The 21635-nt window shown below is 41.9% G+C and overlaps 1 protein-coding gene across 1 annotated transcript in view; it reads left to right on the top strand.

Annotated features, from left to right (window-relative positions):
* Positions 1-7808: 7808 nt before the first annotated feature.
* Positions 7809-21635, top strand: part of phc2b (polyhomeotic homolog 2b (Drosophila)) — a 33788-nt gene continuing 19961 nt past the window's right edge. Inside the window, exons 1-4 of the mRNA XM_071903937.2 lie at positions 7809-7924; positions 18881-19166; positions 20309-20470; positions 20929-21006. Of these exons, the coding sequence (XP_071760038.2) occupies positions 18939-19166; positions 20309-20470; positions 20929-21006 (468 nt within the window). The 5' untranslated portion in view covers positions 7809-7924; positions 18881-18938. The remainder of the gene's footprint in view (positions 7925-18880; positions 19167-20308; positions 20471-20928; positions 21007-21635) is intronic.

Raw genomic sequence — 21635 nt, forward strand, 5'->3', positions numbered from 1 at the left:
GAAATTGTTTGGGCATGAAGAGGAGCATTGCTGAAAAGGAGAATGAATGCTCATCAAACATTTTCTGCATAAATAAAGGTGAAGAACACACCCTCCAGTGCCTGGCGGTTCACAGTCTCACCACACATTTTATATAGGACCTCTGTTTGATTTAGTTGGATTTGATGAATTCGATGTCACTTGATTTCTCACTCTGTGGGTGATCTAATCTTTGGTGCAGCGGTAAACCATACACCTGCAAATACCATACACAACTTAAGCACCATATCGCTCAATTGTGTGTGTTGCCTGTGGAGATCCTAGTGAAGCCTTACAATGAAATATTTTTATAGTTATATAATTCTGGGCAGCAGAGAGACCGTCCTTCATTACAGGTTCAAGGCACAACATCAAACATACACCTTACTGAAGTGTCTTTGAGCCAGACACACATTATTTCTCAAGTATCACATTATTACCATACTTAGTCAGAAAGCAAAAAGGAGACTTTTCTCTACAACAAATCTGCATATAAATTTGCTCTTTGCTCTTCAACCTGGTGGTGTAGCCTCTTGGCCTTGAACGTTCATGTCTGAGGGGATAATTGTTCCAAAGATACACAGCAGAACTCACTATACAAATATATACAAACATGGCCAAAGTAAACTTGTAGGGTGACCTCTACATGCTATCTGAATGTTCATGCAAAACTGCTGCATGAGCAGACACACAAATCAAGTTAACCACCAGGAGGGGGAGTGATTGACATGAGGTGAGGGTCAAACATGTCAGTAACTGAATTATAAGTAAGCTTGATTATAAAGAGTAGATAAATAGAAATACTCAAGAATGCTGAAGTCATATAGCCTATATATGAATAAATATCACTTTTTTGTATGTGCATCATGCCCATTTTCTTAATTGTTATGCAGAATTAATCTTCGCAGGCACAAACATCACGTTACCAATCATGACACGAAGACCCATACTGTGGGCATTGTTTCTCTTGTCCTGCTTTTACCACCAAAATAACACTGAATTAGTCTCTCCATTTTTGCTGCGTGAATCTGTTTGACCTTATTTAATAAAGCAAACCGGAAATATCTTTTTCTGTATACAATTTGTTAATGCCTAACAAAGGATTTTTGTTTGCTCTTCACAGAGGGAATAACCAGAGCTCAAAACTTGTGGTTATTTTTTAATAGAGTATCTAATAGCATACTAATGCTTACCAAAAACAACAGGGGAAAAAAAGAAAAAAGAAAAATGTTACTCACCTCGGTGCCATGAGCTCCTTTCACAAGAGCGGTATTCTCTGTTGGGAAAATCCGTGTCTGTGGAATAATGGTCATTGATCCTTAGCTGTCTCTTATCAAAATAATGGAAAATATTAAAAACAATAACATTGGTTATTGTTGACACTGTGGAGACAGAAGTGCAAAGAAAGAGCAAAGAAAGCCGAAGGAAGAAATGAAAGATGTTTTAGCATCCCAGCTTGTCACAGTTTACTCTCCCTCAGCAGTTCCTCCCTTTTTCTCCCATCACCTGATTTCATAATGCTATGAAGTCATTATCTGTCCTAGGAAAACGCCGACCCATCATGGGTTTTCAGCCGAATTCCTTCAAACTTCATCTAAAGTAACCCAGTGAAGCTGCACCCAGCTGCTTATAGGTTGTAAATTGACTCACATGCAGGCCTCTTCAAATATGCCACACTAAATTGGGCTGAAGATGGTACTGTGACTTACAGTAAATAGGACCTGGTGTTATTTCTTTGCTTCAGGCAAATCATGACCTTGACTGAAAATGACTCTGTATGGATGTATATAATGTTTAGATGCAGCAGATAGAGAATAGTATACAGGTTGACATGCTGCTTGCAATGTTGGTGATCTTGGAATTGGAGCTTATTCTACTGCACTCTGGATAAGAGCATCAACTAAACACCTAAAATTTAAAATGTAAATGCACACACTCAAATAGTCCAGATGTTTCAAATCCTTTTGAAACATCTGTCCATGATGACTGAAGGATATTTACGATGGTTTGACTAATGTGTACTGGTGTTTCACACACAATTCATATTAACAATACTTAAAATACTTATCACAAATAATACTAATTAATATTTTTTGTTTTAAGTTGACGATGGCCGATATTTTGTGCCAATATGCTGTGACATCATTTTAATCATTGTCACGCTAAAAATGACAAGGATTCAGTGTTTCCACCAGAATGTTATTCTTTGCAGAGTGGAAAAGCCTCTGAAACAGCATTTCAATCATCATGGGACACTAAAACTCTCCACTGAAACCCAGACTGATGAAATTCTGCTTGGGTTAGCAGCTGCTTCAGGCAGGGTGAGGCGAGGTTACAGACTAACTTGACATCCACTTTCACTACTTTATCAGTCAACTCCATTTTTAGAATGAAAAAGGACTCCAAATGAAAGTGTTTTAGACTAGCTTATTTAGAATTGCCTTTAAACATCAAAGAAGAATAAATTTGACTACCTCTCTCTACAATGGCTGCTCCCATGCAGTCGCAGTGAATGGCAGAGACTGCAGATGGCTCCTCTATGGATCTCTGTGGTTTTGTTGAGCAGCTCAGCATCAAGTAAAGGCAACTCTCTGGCTCCACCTGCTGGACCGAAGAAGTAAACACACCAAAATATCCTACTCGTGTAGAAGTACTGTTGCCTTGCAGAGAAGGAGGAGAAGGAGGGCCTCCTCCAAAACATGGAGAACCCGAAGATGCTCCAGAAAGACAAGGCCTTGAGCATCCAGGAGCTTTCAATCAAGCTCAAGACAGAGAAGGAGGTTCTCTTTGAAGAAATGGAGGAGCAGGCCATGAAGCTCAAGGCCTGCTACATGGAGAAAGAGGCCCTCAACTGTAACACCAGAGAGGCAGAGGTGGGAGGCTCTGGAGAGCGAGACGAGCAAGAGGTTGGAGGAAAACTGCACAAAAAGCCCAGGAGGCCTTCCATGCTCAGAAGATTTGTAAAGCTCCTGACTCCAAAACAGAGGAAGGAGAAGAAAAAGGAGAAGAAACAGGAGAAGATGGAGTCTCATTACAACAATGACTCCAACATTTGACTTTTCCTGAAGTACTTCAAGCCAAGAACCTGAGCACCCCACCCTCCTTTGCCTTCCTCAATAGAACATATGATATCAATGATATGTCTAAAATAATGAATAAAATATAAAATACTGCTCTGCCTGTATTGTTTTATTCCTGTAGAGAATTGTAAGTGGCAGCTGGACAGAGACAGTGTTGTAGAGAAAATATAGGCTAAAAGCTGTATTGGATCTACAGTTGTTTTTCTGTTTTTAACGTATGTATTGCCTGTTGAAACAGGATGTTGGGGCGGGACATAACGCAGGGAGGGATCATTCAAAAGTCTAAACCAATGGGATATCAGTTAGGGAGAGAAAGGCAGTTTTATTTGATAGGAGGGGTGGGACTGTTCAAAAATCTCTGATGTTTTATTGGTTGGAGTTTTGGTACAACATTAGGTCACCATTAAATATACTGTGTTTAGTAATAGGAGTTCATTTCATGGGGACTTTAAAGGGTACTTTTCAGTCCAGTGGATTTAACCAAACAACATTTACCCCCTAAATTCACTAAACACATTAGTAATGTATTCCTGCTAAACAGCTGTTGTTTCAGTGTTGACATTACGTCATTCATGGCAACAACAACCACTAGGTAATCTGGGGCATGTTCAAAGTTTGCACTGTTTTGCTATACTTCCTGTTTGCTACGTTTTGGGGCAATTGAACATGCCCCTGCTCTCCATTAAAGGAATAGCTCACCCAAAACTGAAAATTCTGTCGTTATCTACTCATCCTCATACCAGTTGAAACACAGGTGAAGTTTGTTAGTCCATTTAACACACAGGGAGGTTGCCAGCACAACTTCGTAGCAACATTTTCCAAAACAACTGAAGTCAGTGGGGACCGGTTCTTTAGAGTTCCAAAAACAGCAAAAAATTACCATGGCCAAGGCCGATATTTACTTCATTATTTAGTGTGAATCGTCACTACAGCCATTGTTTTCGAAAAACCGTCAGTTCTGTGTTTTCCACACAGCAAAAACTTCAGAGTTAATTTAACTCTGAAGTTTTTGTAAAATGTAAAAATCAACACTATGCCAGTGTCTCTATCAGTCCACACCATCACACAGTTAATATAACAGTTTTGCTCTACGAGCGGACAAACAATAGCCTGGTAAGACCATCCTGATCACGTGACCTCACATTCTGTTTCACTCCACGGATCAGTCTGGACTTCTAGCCGCCCACATCGATTTCAGTGGGCGGGAGTACTTGCCTTGACAGAAAAACTCCTTCAGCCAATCAGCGAATCCAAATTCAAATCCAGTCGGAAGAACGGCGAAAACGTCTTTTCCGCCGAGAAACTCCGCTAGTGCATACTCTTGTTCTTGTTTAATTGTTGTTATTGAGTCTATTTCTGCAATAACTGCACTTATGGCTGTGTTAACTCTACTAACGTTAACGTTACCGCTCGTTGCTTCGGGAGACGCCATTACTGTTTTGCCAGCGGTGGCCTGTATTTCACGTCATCAACTACGACGCAGTCCCTGATTGGCCCGGTTACGTCATCAACTATGATGTAACCCTGATTGGCCTGGTTACATTGTAATTTCAGTAAATCGATATGGGCGGCTAGAAGTCCAGACTGATCCGTGGAGTGAAACAGAATGTGAGGTCACGTGATCAGGATGGTCTTACCAGGCTAGACAAACAACTCTCCAATCAACACTTGTCAACTCCAAATAACAAATTATCAACAATTGCTGTGTTAGGACGAGGAATGTTTCCTGTAGTTTCATCACTCATTGAAGATTTTATGTTTTTTTCCCTCAATCTTATCTCTCCTGCTCATTAATTCACCTCATCTGATACAGTTTATCTATTTTCTGCCAGCAGGTGGCCGTGTTATAGTGCATTCAGAGAGATCACTCCCTCAAGCTTTCTCCCCCAGATTAGGATTAATTAAATTGAACTATACAACATCTGGTTGGCTGCTCTGGAACAAACTATTCTATAATAAGTAATAACCCAGTTTTCTTCCCCTGTGGTATTGGTTTAAATAAATGATAAATACTAAGAGGAAGTATTTCTCGATAAAACATCTGGGCAAAACATCTACCACCGACCACAAATAGTGTAATTTTATAAGAGCTCGACAACATTGTGCCAGAGTCGACCACAATAATCACAGTTCAAGAGTGTGTTTCTCATTGTTTTCAGACATATTAAAATTCTTTGTCATGGTGATTCATTTTCAGGTTTGCATTTGCATTCTCAGCTCATAATGTTGTGTTTGAAAGCGCTGTAGGAAGACAGGGACACTTGTGAACAGATCGCCCCCAACCCTGATTTTGTTAAAACAGTGGATCAACCGAGCTGAATGGGAGTCTTCATAAATATTCCATTAGGGTTCTCATGTATTATACACACACCATTACATTTGGCTCATGATATTGTGTAAACATGACTTTGAAGGTATGTTCCAGCCCAACAGAGCGGCGTTTGAGCTTGGCGTTACCGCTCTCTGAGAGGTGATTTCAGATATAGAGCATTAATATCATGTTGCCTGCATGGCTGCTAGCCCATAACAGGTCTTTAGGGATTAGCCAAGTTACTGGAATGATGCTGTGTTCATGCTGATGCTGGGAGCGCGGCGCCGAGGGAGCTATGAAAGACCAGATAATTAACTCAAGGGCCAACCAAATAAGTCATATTCTGATAAATTATTCAGTATTTGCAGGCGGATGAATACACGTCCTCCTCATATTGCAGGCAACACAATAGCGGCTCCCTGAAACATTAGCAATTCATTGCTGTCCGTTTTATTACCATGCTGGGTCATTTCCATCTGGATACACATTAAGAATTCAAAGCTTGTACACTGTTGTCTTGTACACTTTGAAGGGTGTTGAGAGCTGATAGTGCTGCACAAGATGTTGAGAATATACTTAACTGGAATAAGTCAAATTTCAACAAAATCAGCCAACAAAGCAAGAGAGAAACCCATATCTCTTGTATTGTGTGGAGGGGATGAGTTCATACGAAAAGAGATTCATGAATTATCTCTTGGTTAATGAGCGGGAAATGGTGACATAGATGGAAGTGAATAGGGGGCCAGTGAGGCTTCAAAGATGTGTTGGATAATACATGACCCCCCGATGGTTACGGCTAATCTTCCTTGTGCCATATGCAGGATAAAGAAATGAAGTGGAAGTTTAAACAAATGAGCGTGCGCGCGCACGCGCACACACACACACACACACACACACACACACACACACACACACACACAGTCTCTGAAAGTGACCCCTGATTTGTGTTTAATGGCCTGCATTTGCATAATTTTTTTTCTCTTCAAACAGACTAGAGAACATGATTCTGAAATGAAATCTGAAATAATCAGGGAATATCTCATACTTTAAGTTTTGCAAAACCTAGGCATGATTTGTCTCAGAAATCTGTGGATGACAAAGGCTACTTTCTTCTTTGCATCAATGCACATCTAACCCGATATTTATGATTAGTAGAATGCGATATTAGGCTATGAGAATATTTATTTTTCTCCGTCTTTCTCCACTTTTTGAGGTACGTGTACTGACATTCTCTATTTCAGCACACTGAGCATCTCTACTATATCTAATATTTTAGACTAGGGGTTCCCAAACTTTTTCATATCAAGGGCCCCCATATAGACTTTAAACCACAGACCCCTTTTCGTAAAGGTTTTATCCCAGGGATCCCGCCAATTTAAGAAGATATTAGTTGTGTAGAGGGAAACCTCTATTTTATGGCCAGTGTCATTCATCTTGTCATTGTGATAACTGCTAGCAAATGAAATTGAAATTGAACTAATCTTCATTTTGAAGCAGTATGGTAGCAGTAAGTAGGGAGCTTGCCCTTTAACTGGAGGACCAGGGTTCAAGCCCCCTGTGTTGACAAGCATCCACTTTGCTGAAGTGTGCTTGAGCAAGACATGAATCCCACCAGCTGCAGGGGTGCTGTTCTGTAGAGCTGTGCTTCTCAGACGGGGGGTTAACTTGGGACCCCCCCAGGGGGACGCACAATGAGTTATGGGATAGGAACAAATATATTTCTATGATACAAATTTATTATCATGTGTTATTTTTGCTTTTTTCTTGTGAAAATACTGACTCGTTTTCAGCCTCCAGGCCTCCTCTGATAATCAAATGAAACATCCTGAAAAAGGAAAACAATTTTTAGGGTGAACTGTTCACCACTCTGCATGTGCAGCCTGTGATTGGGGGTCACAAGTAGGCATCACTTTGTTTTAAGGAGTCACGAGCCAAAAAGTTTGAGAACCACTGCTGTAGTTGATCCTGAGCTCTGAGCTTCCTGGAGGGGATCAGTGAAAGGCAATTTCCCTGTGGATCAATGAAGCATCACATTATTGTTATTATTTTGCTGGAGACCCCCTGGAGCCACCTTAAGGATGCCTGGGGGTTCCTGGACCGCAGTTTGGAAACCACTGTTTTAGAGTGCGTAAGCCCTTCGCCGATACAGTAAAAGGCAGTGCAAATAAAACGCGAGCAAGGGTTAAATCCCCTTTTGTTACTATGGAGATCATGACAGTGGAAGTGACTTGACAGGCGCATGGAACAAGAGACAAGGGGGCGGGGGGTGGTTGAAGGGCCGGGGGGGTGTGGTCAAATGTTATTCTCTCTGATCATTGGTCGGATACGCGTCACATGACCAGGTTTGGAATGCAAATGAAAAGAGTTCCTCTCGCCCACCCCTGCTCTTCTACTGGCGCTGGTCTGTTCCGAGACTGTCGGATATAACCAACATCCAGAAATGGTGTAGAATATCAGGAAAAACAGCGAGGGAGAGTGGGCAGCAAGAGAAGTAGCTACAAGGCCCACGCTAAAGGTATGGCGACAGTACATTTATTTCTGGGTACACTATGCCACGGGTGACATGAGGGTCAGAGACTGTGTGTGTGCGTATGTGTGTGTGTGTGTGTGTGCGTGTGCGTGTGTTGGAACGCGTGACTCGATACTAATATCATACTAACGTTACCGGGGCAGCAGCACCGCAGACAGACAACATTCTAGCTTGCTTGCTTGCTTGCTAACGTTAACGTTAGCTTCACGGCTAACAGTAGTCAACAGAGTCTCAGATAGTACAAGAAACTACCAGTAGAGTGACGAATATACAACCCAAACAGCGTTAGCCGTTATGTTGCGTGGATCGGCTTGTAAAGGAATGCATAATGTGTCATGGGGGGGAAATCGGCTATATGAATGAAAGTTGTCGCGAAGAGCACAACGTTGGTTCATGCCTCAACCAGCAATAACGTTTAATTATTGGGGATTTAGGTTTTGCTTTGCCTCAGCACTTTGAAAGAGATTAACGAAGTGTCCTGTGCGAGACTTCAACTTTGTCCCTTGGGTCATGACCTTTTGCACGGAGGAGGGGCTAGTTATTTTGACAAGTGCAGGTCGTCTGTACCGGGGACAGTACAAGCACTAATGGTCTACTACACTTTAATAGTACTGGAGCAATGTGCCCATGGCCTTCCAGTGACCCAAATGTGGCCAAAATAATAGAATTGGGTATAATGAGCCCCCCTCAGGTTCATTCAAGCGTGTGTCTGTGTTCAGTCAGTCTGCGACTGTACACACCCCCTCCTATTATCTGTAGTCAGCCTGAACTCTCAAGTGGGTCGGAGTATGCCCAGTAATTTGCTTATTTCAAGAATAAAACGCTGCAACAGGCTCTAAAGAGAAGCTCCTACAATTTCCTCAAGGCCTCTGAGGTTAATTGCAGGGGAGGCTTGTTTTATCCACTTAATATGACAGCAAGGTGTTATTATGAGTCTCTCTGAACCTGAGGTCATACAGCCCTGGGAGAATCAGCCAGAGATACTTTTTTGCACAGCCATTCATATAGCTGAAACCTGGTCTAATGCAGTAAACTGTTATTGAAATGACTTGTTCTATGCTATTTATTGGGTGTTATGAAAAAGCTACAAGATTTAGAGAGAGCGAGATGCACACAGAATCCTCGCTATTTAGTTAAGGTAGGCTATATGATCATTGTGAGATGTGAGATGGCCTGAATGTGCCCAGCATAGCTGCATGTAGCCTATATAAGCCCTTTTTGTGTTTATCCCTTGCTAATTCATGGACCTTTGTTCATTTGTGCACTGGTATGTAGCATTTTGCATTCATGGAACTTCCAATCTCTTTATGTTTTGCCTAATGTGCCCTTGGCCATACTCTACTTTCCCTTACCTTGTCCACAACCAACCATTAGGGATCATCATCATCATCATCATCATCATCATCATCATCATCAGAGAGGTTTTATGCTTTTTCTCAGGTGTAAATAGTTGGACTGATCCTTTCCTTGTGCATAGGTGTCATCCCTAGGGATGCTCTCATTGGGATGATACCAACCTGATGCACTACCATAACTATAAGGTGGCTGGTTTGATCACTGCAACAGCTAGTGTGTCCATCAACAGCCATGTAGCCTATTCTGTGATTGTGGCACAAAAAAAAACACTGAACACCTGTTTACTCACTCATTAATTCATTAACTTGCTTTGAATAAGAACAACAGCTAAATGCCTTAACTGTAGTATGTAAATGACATTGTCAGTGGCATTTAAAAACGAAAGTGGCATGTGACCTAAAATTGTGGTCCTGCTCAGTGAAATTAAAATATCTGACAATCTTGTAGAGAAGCTAATCAGGTCACTATATTTGTTCTGAAAAATCATCGCACTTCTCTCTGTCTTTCTTGGTGCACATAAGTGGCCCCTGCTTTAGCTGCTTAAAAATGAGACGTAAGTGAAGCTATGAGATGCAAGTTGTCTTCATTTGGTTGAGAGTATTTGGCTGAGCCTCAACTGGCAGTAAGAAAACCTAAATTGTGGTTGATGTCAAACTAACTCACCTCGTGCCTGTCTCCAACTCCAAGCAAACTTATTTACAGATACGTACATAAGCTGTTAAAATTGAACACGATTAGTGAGTATCTTGAGGCTACCATTTGATTCAGAGTTCAAATAGTCCTGTGGAGGTGAACAACAGTAGACATACTATTTATAGACGCAGTTGCTCAATTCAAAACCTCTCTATCCTTGTCCCTCCCTCTTTCCCTTGCTCCCGTGCCATTACACAAACAAGCTTTTCAATTAACAGCTGAACTCAGGAAAATTGATGATGATTTTGCTGTCATCAGAGTTTCGATTGGGGAAAAATGAGCAATTTGCAATTTAAGTTACCTCTGTTATAACTGCTTTAGGCTTAATAAACATTGGTAAGCCATTCATTAATATGGGCAAATGTCAAAGATATTTCTTAAACTTTGCACCATCCATAGGCTTTGGATGAACGCACTAGAATAGCACACGAGTATCTCACAACATGTCAGGTCAAAGGTCACCCTTAGCCAATGATGATCCTCCACTGCATCCCAGGGAAAAGAGGCTTATTGAAGATAAAGTTGACCTTTGCACTGGAACTGATGTGTTGTAACAGTTTAAGCAGCTATGGAAGTGATTGGAAGTTTACATGATTATACGCTATCAAGATGTGACATTTTTGTTAAGCGAATAATTAAAAACTATGTGCAGATGGATAGAAAAGTTGCCCTCAGAGAAAAAAATTAGGGCACTCATTTTCTACCTCATAGACTAATGAGGGGGTGACATTAGTTTTTGAGTACATCTAACCCATATAAGAGTGAGTATGGATTGTATCTTTGTAGGTCTCACTATTAAGCTCCACCCAAACTCTTGGACAATTAATGAGTCTCCAATGACCCAGGGGCTGCTCTGTTATGTTTTGGCCTAGTACACCGTTTGATGCCCTGCCTTAGGGCCAGACAGGCTGGCTGGTCCACAGCTGGCATTGACATAAATGTAACGTGCGTGTCACTGATGAAGGCAGGAAAGCGCTTCAATTCCCTGTGCTGCTGCACACCATCTTGGCTCATACCTGACCTATTTTTCCTCTTGGTTTGAAAAAGCCTGAGAGTGATGCCTCAGAGACTGCTTTGATAGAACAGTCTCGATTGAAGCATGTTGCTAATCTGCAGGCTTTGCGAAAACTATTTAACGGAGATATTTATAGATCAGAGAAAGAATCTTTCATTATTCCGTCTGTCTGTCGCCCCCTCTCTGTCTGTCTCTCTGGTTTTCTGTCTGTTTCTCTCCAGGTTTATTTTGGGAGTTATTAGAATCAGAGGGATTTTAGCACCCAGTGGCATTCTTGCGGGGGTGGGGTTTGCACCTAACAGACGTGGGCATGTCTAAATGAAGCTGAACAGAAAAAGACCAGTGTCCTCTGGGGAGAATCAAATGAGAGTGTTTTGTATTTGCACAGTGTGTGGCTGCATGTGCTGGAATGACATGCACACAAGCTCAGCACACTTACCTGGAAAGCAGCCAGGGTCTCTTTGTGCTGGTCTACTCAACTGTGTAAGAAGAGGTCCATCTGAGTCAGATGGCTCAATTACAGCTAGGCGACCAATCTGGCCTCAGGATCAGGGGTTATCTGTGTCTTACACACTCTAACAAAGGCAGTGCCTTGCTCACTATGTTTGGACAATACCCTTCGACCATCATCAGTCTCAGGGGATGACCCCAGCTACACTTACCAAATAGTCCCTCTAAGGAAATGTTGTTTTGTAGGCCACATGATGTGGATACTGGATAAGCTCACTTTTACTGTTGAGATTTAAGGGGCAACCCCTATCATCCATCACAAATTGGGCAGAAAATAGGCTAGATGGTGGGCATTGTTGTCCATGGGTAAGATCTGGAATTGGAGCTCTCAATGTAATCGTAATGACCAAAGTTAACTTTAGCTCATCTTATGCTCATAAGCGAATCGTCAACCCATCGAAAACATTGTGCAAGGGTGTCTCAGTTTTATGCTTGTTTTTGTAATCCTAATGAAATCCTAGTGCAAGTGAAATTGTACCACAGAGGGATTGCATATTCTGCATTAATATCAGCCTCCTCCAAGGACTAGCCTGGTTCACCGTCTTCTTCAAAAAATGAACTTGAGGAATACTCCTGCAATAAATAGACGGTGACAAATCTGACACATATCTGTATGTTTCAAAAACTTCAACAAGCTTGAACTTTCTGTCCATCAAAATGTATAACAGTCTGGCGGAGACAGATGCTTGCATATCTCCCCTGTCTGATATGAACAGACACTCCTCACTGAAAAATAATTGACGCTAGACAGAGACAGACAAACAAAACAAATTAATCTCGCTAGCCCCTTAAGGGAAGAAATTCTTTGCTGTTATTAAGGACCGTGATATTAGACAAATCAACTAGGCTAGGCCTCTGCTATTTCCCTTGCTATTTCATTTCATTTCAAAGATTTTAGATGGATCAAAATAGTATGGAGGTGATATATTTTGAAGGTTAGGTTGCAGCCCATTTTCTGGCTGTATCTTTGATGCAGGAATCCAAAAGCAGTGTCTAGGGCTTATATAGTGCCTAGATCATTTATTTTCTTTTAGATGGCTCCCCAGAAGACCTTATTAGGCGTTAGCGTTCTTGGAATTGATCATGTGCTTGAATGCCCATTGAACTGAGGGCGGGGTTTGTTTGTCTTAAAGACCCCGCTAGACCGCCCCTTACTCCCGCCCCTTACTCCCGCCCCTCACCGTCACCATTCTCTGTTTACCCTAGCATCTCATGGCCATTGTGGGCCTGGGGCTGTCAAATCTTGAGGTGCATCATCAAGTAGCTCGTATCAAAACGAGCCACCCCGTCCCTATTCTTTCCATCCTATTGTGACCCCTTCTGCTGCACAGATCCCCTGGCCAAGTGTGCGACTCGCGGCCTGCATATCTGTCTCCAGCGCCAGCTAATCTATATGCTAATGAGAAGATCATAATCAATGAGGTGCACGCATGGTTGGCCCCAATCAATACCACATTGCACCAGCAAACGACTCAAATGGCTACATTTCATACAGCCAGACAGTTGGGTGGCGTGTTAATGTGGCGGGGCAGACCATGAGTATGCCATTATCCTCTGGTTTTATCTAGCCTATTCCGCATAAATGAAAGCTGTTGTCATTAAGCAGAGGTTTGAATTCAACTGCGAAGCTATCCCATTTCACATTTATGAGGGGATTGTAATTTTCTACCCCTATTCTTTTTCGTTTCATATCCAGAACTGCTGTAATGAGGTGGTTTTTCATTTTCCCGCTGTGAGTTAACTGCCATGTCCCTCACAGATTATGATTTATATAATTAGTTGTGTTAGAGCTTTAAGGGTGAGGCTTTACCATGATACGGCTAATCTCTGATACAGATTTGGTCTGCCATTACCCCACATGATAGGAAATTGGTGGGTAATGGGCTTCTTTGGAGGACCAGAATTCTCTTTTTTTTATTCTCCTTCTCCTTTTATTCCAGTCTCAGTCATCTCAAAATTGATGATGATTACTGTCCTACTAGTAAGATGACGGGTTAGATCTCCACTCTGGATTTAAGTCACTGATCTTGTCCTCGGCTAAATGTTATGATACAAAATAGGCTCACTTAAAGCTGCAGGTTATTTGTGAAAGTGGTCACCTAAATGGTTCAAATGGGTCTGTGCTGTAGCCCAGTGTTCAAATATGATATACTGAAATGGAGCCTTCAGTTTTCAATTATTCAGACTTGGACTATACTCAAAATGCAATTTACCATCGCAGAATTTTCTTTTTTATGCAATACCTCTAATAATTAGGATTTGTGTTTTAAAAAATATTTGAGGATGATTATAGTCTAGCTTCCATTCTATGGTGGAGGGTCTATGCATCCTACAAATTTCAGTATTCTGGCAGCAGTGGAGGGGGAGGGGAGAGACAGAGTAAAATCATTACCATCATCTTCATTAGGGAGGATCCTGTTGTCCAATCAGCATGCTGCTCTGCACGGGGATTCCATAGGCACCCCGTTGGCTGTCGCTAGGATACCACATAATCAGGAGGCAGGCCGGGGCCTGGTTGGTGGAGTGGGGTGTTGATGCTGGGACGACGAGCTAGCTGTGTGTTGGGGGTAGACAAGAGGGGCTGGGGGTTTGGATACACCACAGAAACACACTCGCACACGCTCACTCATTCACTCACTCAGCCAACCAGCCAGCCACTCAGTTAGACAGACAAAGAAGAGCAACATCCTGCAGGAGGACAGCACACTCCCGGGGGATGGGGCATCATACCCCTGCATCGCGTTGGGGGGGCCAGAGAAGGTAGGAGCACCAGGGTTAGGGGGCTTTGTCTCAGCAGCAGAGCACCCCCACCCCCCAAACACACACATGCATTTCTCTCTGCATCTCCTGGCTTTTTAAAGCCATTATCGCACATCAATCGATTTGTGCAGTTGACAAATGTGTTCTTGTGGTATATCTTTAATGTGGGTCATCATAATTTGTCTAGACGTGGACTAAAGGATGGATGCTGATGGAGGCTCCTGCATCCTCCTTGCGGTGCTCTTAGCTGTGTAGAGACAGCCAGTCTGTCTGAAAGTCTCTTAACAGCTCTCATCCTGCAGGCTATGCAAATCCTCTAGACACAAATCTGACAGTCGGTTGTTATGGTCTCATAGTGCCGGTATGAGTAGATCAATACAGTCCTCTGGTGTGGGTTGCCAAGCACTTAAAATTGTTAGGCAGTTATGTTATGTAGGCCAGTTCTATGCAATGTATTACAGATTGCTGGTACTTCTTTGCTGTGATCTCAAACACAGTAGCTTTACCACTTTTCAGGGGCACCAGCTTTTCCCCAAACCAACTCAATACAGAATGGCTTCCAGTTGTAGATATGGAAGTGGGATTCGGGATAGGAGTGGGGGGTGTTCTCTGTAGCACCCCTGCTCTGATGGATGAGTGACTCCTCTCAGTAAGACAGGGGCAGAAGGCATCATTACCAGAGGGGATTCCCTCCCCTCCCTTCATACATGAGGAGGCAATGAGGCTCAGATGTAAGGCTTAAATGACTACATAAGGCATAAAGGCAGGCAAGCTTTGGCAGTGATGGTGCTTTGTTTACAACCAAAAAGCCGCTCTAACCAGACTGGATGTCAGCCATTACTTTTTCTCAAACAGGCATAATTATAAGAGGCATATTTAGACGTTGTGAAATTTGACAGGCACTGCTGAATGCGAAGTTTATGGTTCCTTTGTTTTGGGGTATTATACAATTAGTTTTTATTTTATTTCCAAATTTGACGTCCATTTCAGTTGAGTTTCAGTTAGTTTTTATAGTGTTTTTCAGCTTTGTTTTTCCTTTAATTTTTCATCAATGTTTAGTTTTACTTACAGACATTGCAGTTTCAGTTCTTTTAGTAGATTTTTTTTAGAATTTACTAAAATATTTTTCAGTTTTAGTTTTAGTCTTAGTTTTAATTTTAGTTAGCTGACCTATAATAACGTTATTTTGCTCTAAAGTCAAATTCAAATTTTCCAGGTTGCAGGAAGTTCCAAGTTTTTTGGCATTGACTGTTTAAGTTGTGTACTCCATGTCGGGCTGCTCTGCTTTCGCCATTTTCAGGAATAGCATATGGTTTATGAAGATTTCAGATTGTTTATGAGTCTGTCTTGTGGCATGAGTGGACTATAGAACAGAAGTGTGCTGTGCTCCTTAATCCAGCCAGAAGAATAGGGGGATGAGGGGGAGGAAATAGCTTAAGAATTGCGGCATGGCGGCGGCATTGCTCCTTATTTAATTACTTCCATCACACCCTCTCCCCACTCCAACCCATTTAAAATCCACAACCCAGTCACTCAACCTTCACCCCTCTGGCCCGCATTCATTCGCTCTCTTTTCCTACCAGCCTCCACCCCCTATAACTTAATACCTACACCTCTAACCCCGAGGCTAGAAATTCCATCCTCCCCTTTTCTGCCTCTCTTTTCGGCTCTGTTGCATCAGCTGTCATGCAGTTTGAATCCCCCAGCACACACACACACACACACACACTCGCACACACTTCCACCCCCACCTCTACTACCACCATCTCATGTACTTGATGAGTTTTGAATCTCCTCTTCTTGTGCTAGACCTCGGCTTTATCAAACAATTTCTTTACTTTCTTTATACCCTTTTAGCAAACACTTCATCTTTCCCCATCTACCTCCACCTCTTGTCTATAGATCCCCTCCTTCCCTTCTCCCCTCCCATCCTCTCAGCTTCGTAGCATCACCTGTCATGCTGTCTGGGGCCCTCCATCTCATCTGCCTGGTGAGCTCTGAACCTTTTCCTCCTGTGCTAATGGATATCGGGGTACCAGGGGACCATCCCTTTTAAAATGGCTTTTAAATCATCCTCTCTCTTCACCTTCATGCTGATGACTGACATGGAGAAATGAATTCAGAAGAGGAAGGCTGTCTAGAGTAGATTAGATATTCTTGTGTCACATACTTTTGGTTGTGACCCAGTATGCTACTTTTGTATGAGCCACAGAACCATAGAGTTTAACTAACTGCTGTTAAGAAGGAGATTAGGCTTGTAGGCTAGCCCTATATCAGTGGAGTTTGAGCAGTAATTACGCCTACATTGAAAAAGATGGGGCGGTCTTTGGCCTGGGGTTAAAAAATTTTTGGGCCACAGATTTGAAACAACCTCTGCCCCCCCTTCCCTATTCCCTATAACTTTCACCAAATGAATGTGTGCTTGTTTAAGTGAAACGGCCCAGGATTCAAGATAATTTAGGGTAGAGACTGATGTTAGGCAGCTACTTGGCCTTTTTCGCCAAAATCACTGGATTTCATTAGCTTTCTAAATTGCATTTTTTGTGCTTTTCAAACCAGCCTCACCACCTCTGCCTCACCTCCACTTTTAGTTTTTGCAGAAGTACTGCACACACATTGGATAGTGTTTCAGAAACTAACTTTATGGTTGTAATCTTAGAACACTGCAGGGATAGTTTATTTAAACGGCCTCCTAAAATTAGATTTAACATTTCTGGTATGAATTTCAGTGTGAAAACAGACTTCAATAGAATCATTCATTTTCCAGCTGATGCTCATGTCCTTCTAATACAGATTGGTGTCTGTCAGTTAGAATGCTGTAGGAAGGAGCAGAGGGCTGAAGAAATAAAACTTCTCCAAATCAGCGATATCCATCTAGGAATAGCATAGGTGTGATATAAGCGGGGCAGTGGGACGTGTCTTTCCAGTGTTCAAACTGTTTGGTCCCCTCAGTAAATTTGTGCTGAATTCCTTCAATTTCAGTTTAGCTCAGTTTATTTGTACAGTGATAAAACACAGAAGGGAATTGTTTAAAAACAAATTACTAGTTTGAGAGAGGAGAAAAATAACCCAGAGCTTCTAAAAATATCTTATCTCAAAAGCAAATAAATGACAAAAATAAAGATGAGAAGCAAAGAAACAACTGAATTTGGCAACAGAATCTAAATGGCAACATAGCACAGCATTATGCAAATGACAATGCAGACAGGTCCTAAGCCTATATTTCAAACTATTGATATGTCGATTCATTGGCAATGTGAATACAACTAGCCTAATCCACTAACATTCCATCAACATTTAATAACCGTGTGAAATATTAAGGCATTACTCAGGTTTTCTTTTCTTAGCTGAACTTTTTCATGATGAACATCATTCTTGTCAGTCCATCTTGAAACCATATGCTTCAGAGTTTTAGTTGAGAGTTTAAATACATTTGTCAGCCATGCCTAAAAGTCTATGTGCCCAAAGTAACATTGTTAACAGAGGCTGTCCAATCAATGATATTGTCAGATATGCTGTAGTGATATTCCAAAATATGTTTTTCTTCATGACAAAAAAATCTAACATTCCACTCCTCATGATCATAATCTCATTCAGAAATGCAAATGACTTTGAATTATTCTGTGAATTTGTGAAAAGAGTTTTTGAGTGTTGAGCCTAAATTGCATTTTGGTTACAGAAAAGTTAGGCAAACTAACTTAGACTAATGGAGGAGCTTGCATACACACAGACAAAAATGGATTATGGCACAACATAAGATTAAAAATGTAATGCCTTGTAAAATGCTTTCTCTCTTTGAACATGCTCATACTCATTCTCACTTCCCCTACGACTTGATTTTCTTTATTAGATCTAATTGAATTGATTTATTCACCTTGCCATTTTATGCGTCTTGCTGTCCTTCCGTCTCCGTATGATTGTACCGTTCTGTAACTGTTGTTTTGGTTGTTGTTTAGCTTGTCTCCAGACCAGTTGTGCCTTTGCTTGTCCGCTTGATTTTTTTTTTTGGAGTTGTGATGTTTTTATAAGCCCCTTGTTGCTGGTTTGTTTTCATCTCACCTGCAATATTTATCTTTCTTTTTTGTCTTTTGCATTTTTTTTAGCATTGTATTCTGTTATACCAGTTAGTTTATATAATCTATAATTAGTTTTTAGCACATCTATGGTTAATCTCTGTGCAAATACCCTAAACTTTTATGTTTAGTTTAGCTGGTACATCGGGATGATGAGATTATCAGATAGTGTGGTATATCGAGAAATTAATAGTCCAAAATCTCTTTCACAGGACAGAGAGTCAGGGAGTAGCACTTATGCTATAATCCATTTATATGTTTTGGTCAACAATTCCCCAATGAACCAAGCACAAAGAAAATGTTTTCCGTCTTGTAGCTGGTGCAGAATTTTAGGGTATTACTTAACTCGCCCTACAACAGCTCGCTGTCCTGGACGCAAAATGCCAATCTCCTCTGCTTCCTTTATCAGAGTTTGTTGTGCATAGGTGTTCAGACGTGTGTATTATCATTATTTATTAAGTGTTATTATCCTGTCCCAAAGAAGCTATCATATGGTATGGGGTTCTGCTCATGCGCTGCCCTCCTCTCTTCCAGGCACAGGAGAGCCATTCAGAAGAGCCGGGGGTCAAAGGTGAGAAGAGCAGAGGGCACCATGGAGAGTGAGCCGGGGGCCCCCGCCTCCACGGCCAGCAGCACCGGGACCACCACCGCCTCCAGCACCAGCACCTCCAGCACCACCGCTGCCAGCAGTAGTAGTACTTCTAGCACTACAAGTAGTAGTAGTACTAGTGGTAGTACCAGTAGTAGTACTACTACAGGGAGACAGGCGGTGCCTCAGATATCTGTCTACAGTGGGATACCTGACCGACAGACAGTACAGGTAGGTTCCCTGGTGTTGTGATAAAATTGTTTTAATTTGTTGTCACATGTGCAGACACATATACACACAAAATATACAAAGTTGATTAGTCTACACCCATATACTGTACAAATGCAGAGAAAGTTAAGTTTACTTTGTTCTGTTCTACTGCCCTCTGTTGGTGCCCACAAAACCACATAAAGGCCTGTCTTGTGCTGCTCAGACCACACTTAATTCGACACTTAATTCCATGGATCAAGTTAATAAATCAAACAAAAGGCATTCAAATTGCAATTATGTTGTTAGATGTGTGTGTACTCAATCTACCGATGAAGGAAATACAATTAAATGGGCATTTTAGAGGATCTATCCAAGTTGAAGTGAAGACTGCTGTTCAAAGCAGCTCCAGTTCTTAGTTGCAGCCTTTGTCCTGTGCTTTAGTGCTCTTGACCCCCTGGAGACCTACACAGGCTTATCCTTTCCCTGAGTAAGGTCCACTCTACTTGTAATGCTGATGCTGTGATGGGAGGACGTTGGCCTATTCGATCCTGCTTTCCTTGTCCTCGACCTGCTGACAATAAGGAGGCAAGCACTATTGTCACCAACCAGCCCACTCAGCATAAAGGACTGCTGGTCATTTATGCTCAGTGAGAGTTGAACGGATGTATCCATTGCATTTAGGCTCCTTTGACCCTCATACCAAGAGGTGTGGGTCAGGATGGTTCTGTAATCCAATGGACCACAGGTCAACCTCGCTCTCTGGTTGCTTGGCAACCAGCCCGAGGCTGTCAGTCAACTTGAGAGATGCGTGAGGTGGGTGAGGAGAGACGTCGTCAGTGGGGGAGATTAGTTCCATTATGTAAGGTGAAGGATGTGCTGCGAGGCTGTTCTCACAGACATGAATTGCACATTTATATGCACAAACTGATGGACTTGCCATAAGCGTATTTATCTCTCAGTCTGCTTGCAATGACCTGGGAAATGCTAAATTCCTAATGTACTGTTCACACTGGTGGTTTTCCTTGCCTTCACTAAATTTATACTTTCATGTATATACTCAATTAAATTCATTACATGCACACGAAACCCTTAGAAAATCTTCTGCAGGTTATTTTCACATTATGCAACCCATCCCATCTCTTTCTGTCTGTCCTCATACGTAGGTAATCCAGCAGGCATTACACAGGCAGCCTAACACAGCGGCACAGTACCTGCAGCAGATGTACGCTGCTCAGCAGCAGCATCTGATGTTGCAGACCGCAGCCCTCCAGCAGCAGCACAGCCTCAGCACCGCTCAGCTCCAGAGCCTGGCCGCCGTACAGCAGGTCAGCACACCGGGGGATGAGCGGGAAGCATGCGGTCATCACACCACACAATCATTCTCACATTTTTGCATGCTAATGATTGTTGTTGTTATTGTTTACCTGCTGCAAAGAGGGTTTCAGGAAAAAGTTATTTTTGTCTGTTTTTCTGAATCAGTTTTTTAGCAATCGTTGCTTGACTGCTCCGTGGCAGTGATGTAAAAGTAGAGCTGAGATGTGTGATAAAAGTATACTGCGTGTTTTTCTCTATGGGCAACTAAAAGGCAAATGCACTGACATGTAGCAACTTATTGACTAATGGTTTGACAGTTTCATTCATGAAATTGTAATTTGGAAGACATTTTCATGCAGAGTGGGATATAATATAATCAGAACTTGTTATGTTTGACCAAAATATCCTCTATGGTCTCTTAATCACGTTTCCACTCTCTCCCTCTTACTTCCCTCCTGCCTTGCATTAGGCCAGCATTGCAGCTGGCCGGCAAAGCTCTTCACAGAACGGCACTTCATCACAGCAAACAGGATCTTCTCAGGCTACGGTGAGTGCAATTTACAGTCTTGGGCCGAGTTTCCCAAAAGCTTCTTAGCGCTTAAATCATCTTTGTCCATTGGATTATATTAGTTGATATTAGCGCTAAGATGCTTTTCGGAAACTGGGCCCTACACTTCAGCAGCTCTCGTATACTTTTCCACTTCTCTTTCACACTTGTATTTGAAGAGTGTTATTCCAAAATGAGATATCTGCCATTTGAAAAATGAGATGCCTACTCTTGCAAAATATTTGATAGTAAAAATTAAATTGTGGGACTTTTAAAAGGGTAGTAGGTAAGCGTGTGTGCTTGAGTCCTTGGTTGACAAAATGATAATGCTTTTACTCTATATTTTAGATATTCTGTTTCAGAGATATTGAATGATAAATCAGCATTTTTTTTCTCAAATTGGATTTATCATGTTTTAGAACGCAAGTCTGCATGTATTTCTTGTGAGTGGATTATTGACAGTTGTATCGTAAATGATTTTAGGGTTTTGTAACCTAACCACCTCTCTCTCTTCTCCACCCCTCCAGCCATATCATGTGGTACAGTAGTACAGTAACTGCTTTTTACGTTCAATATCTGTAGCTTAGAACAAACTGGTCTATTGCAAAAAGTGATGTTCCAGTTTCCAT

Source organism: Centroberyx gerrardi, chromosome 5 (assembly GCF_048128805.1).
Source record: "Centroberyx gerrardi isolate f3 chromosome 5, fCenGer3.hap1.cur.20231027, whole genome shotgun sequence".
NCBI lineage: Eukaryota > Metazoa > Chordata > Actinopteri > Beryciformes > Berycidae > Centroberyx > Centroberyx gerrardi.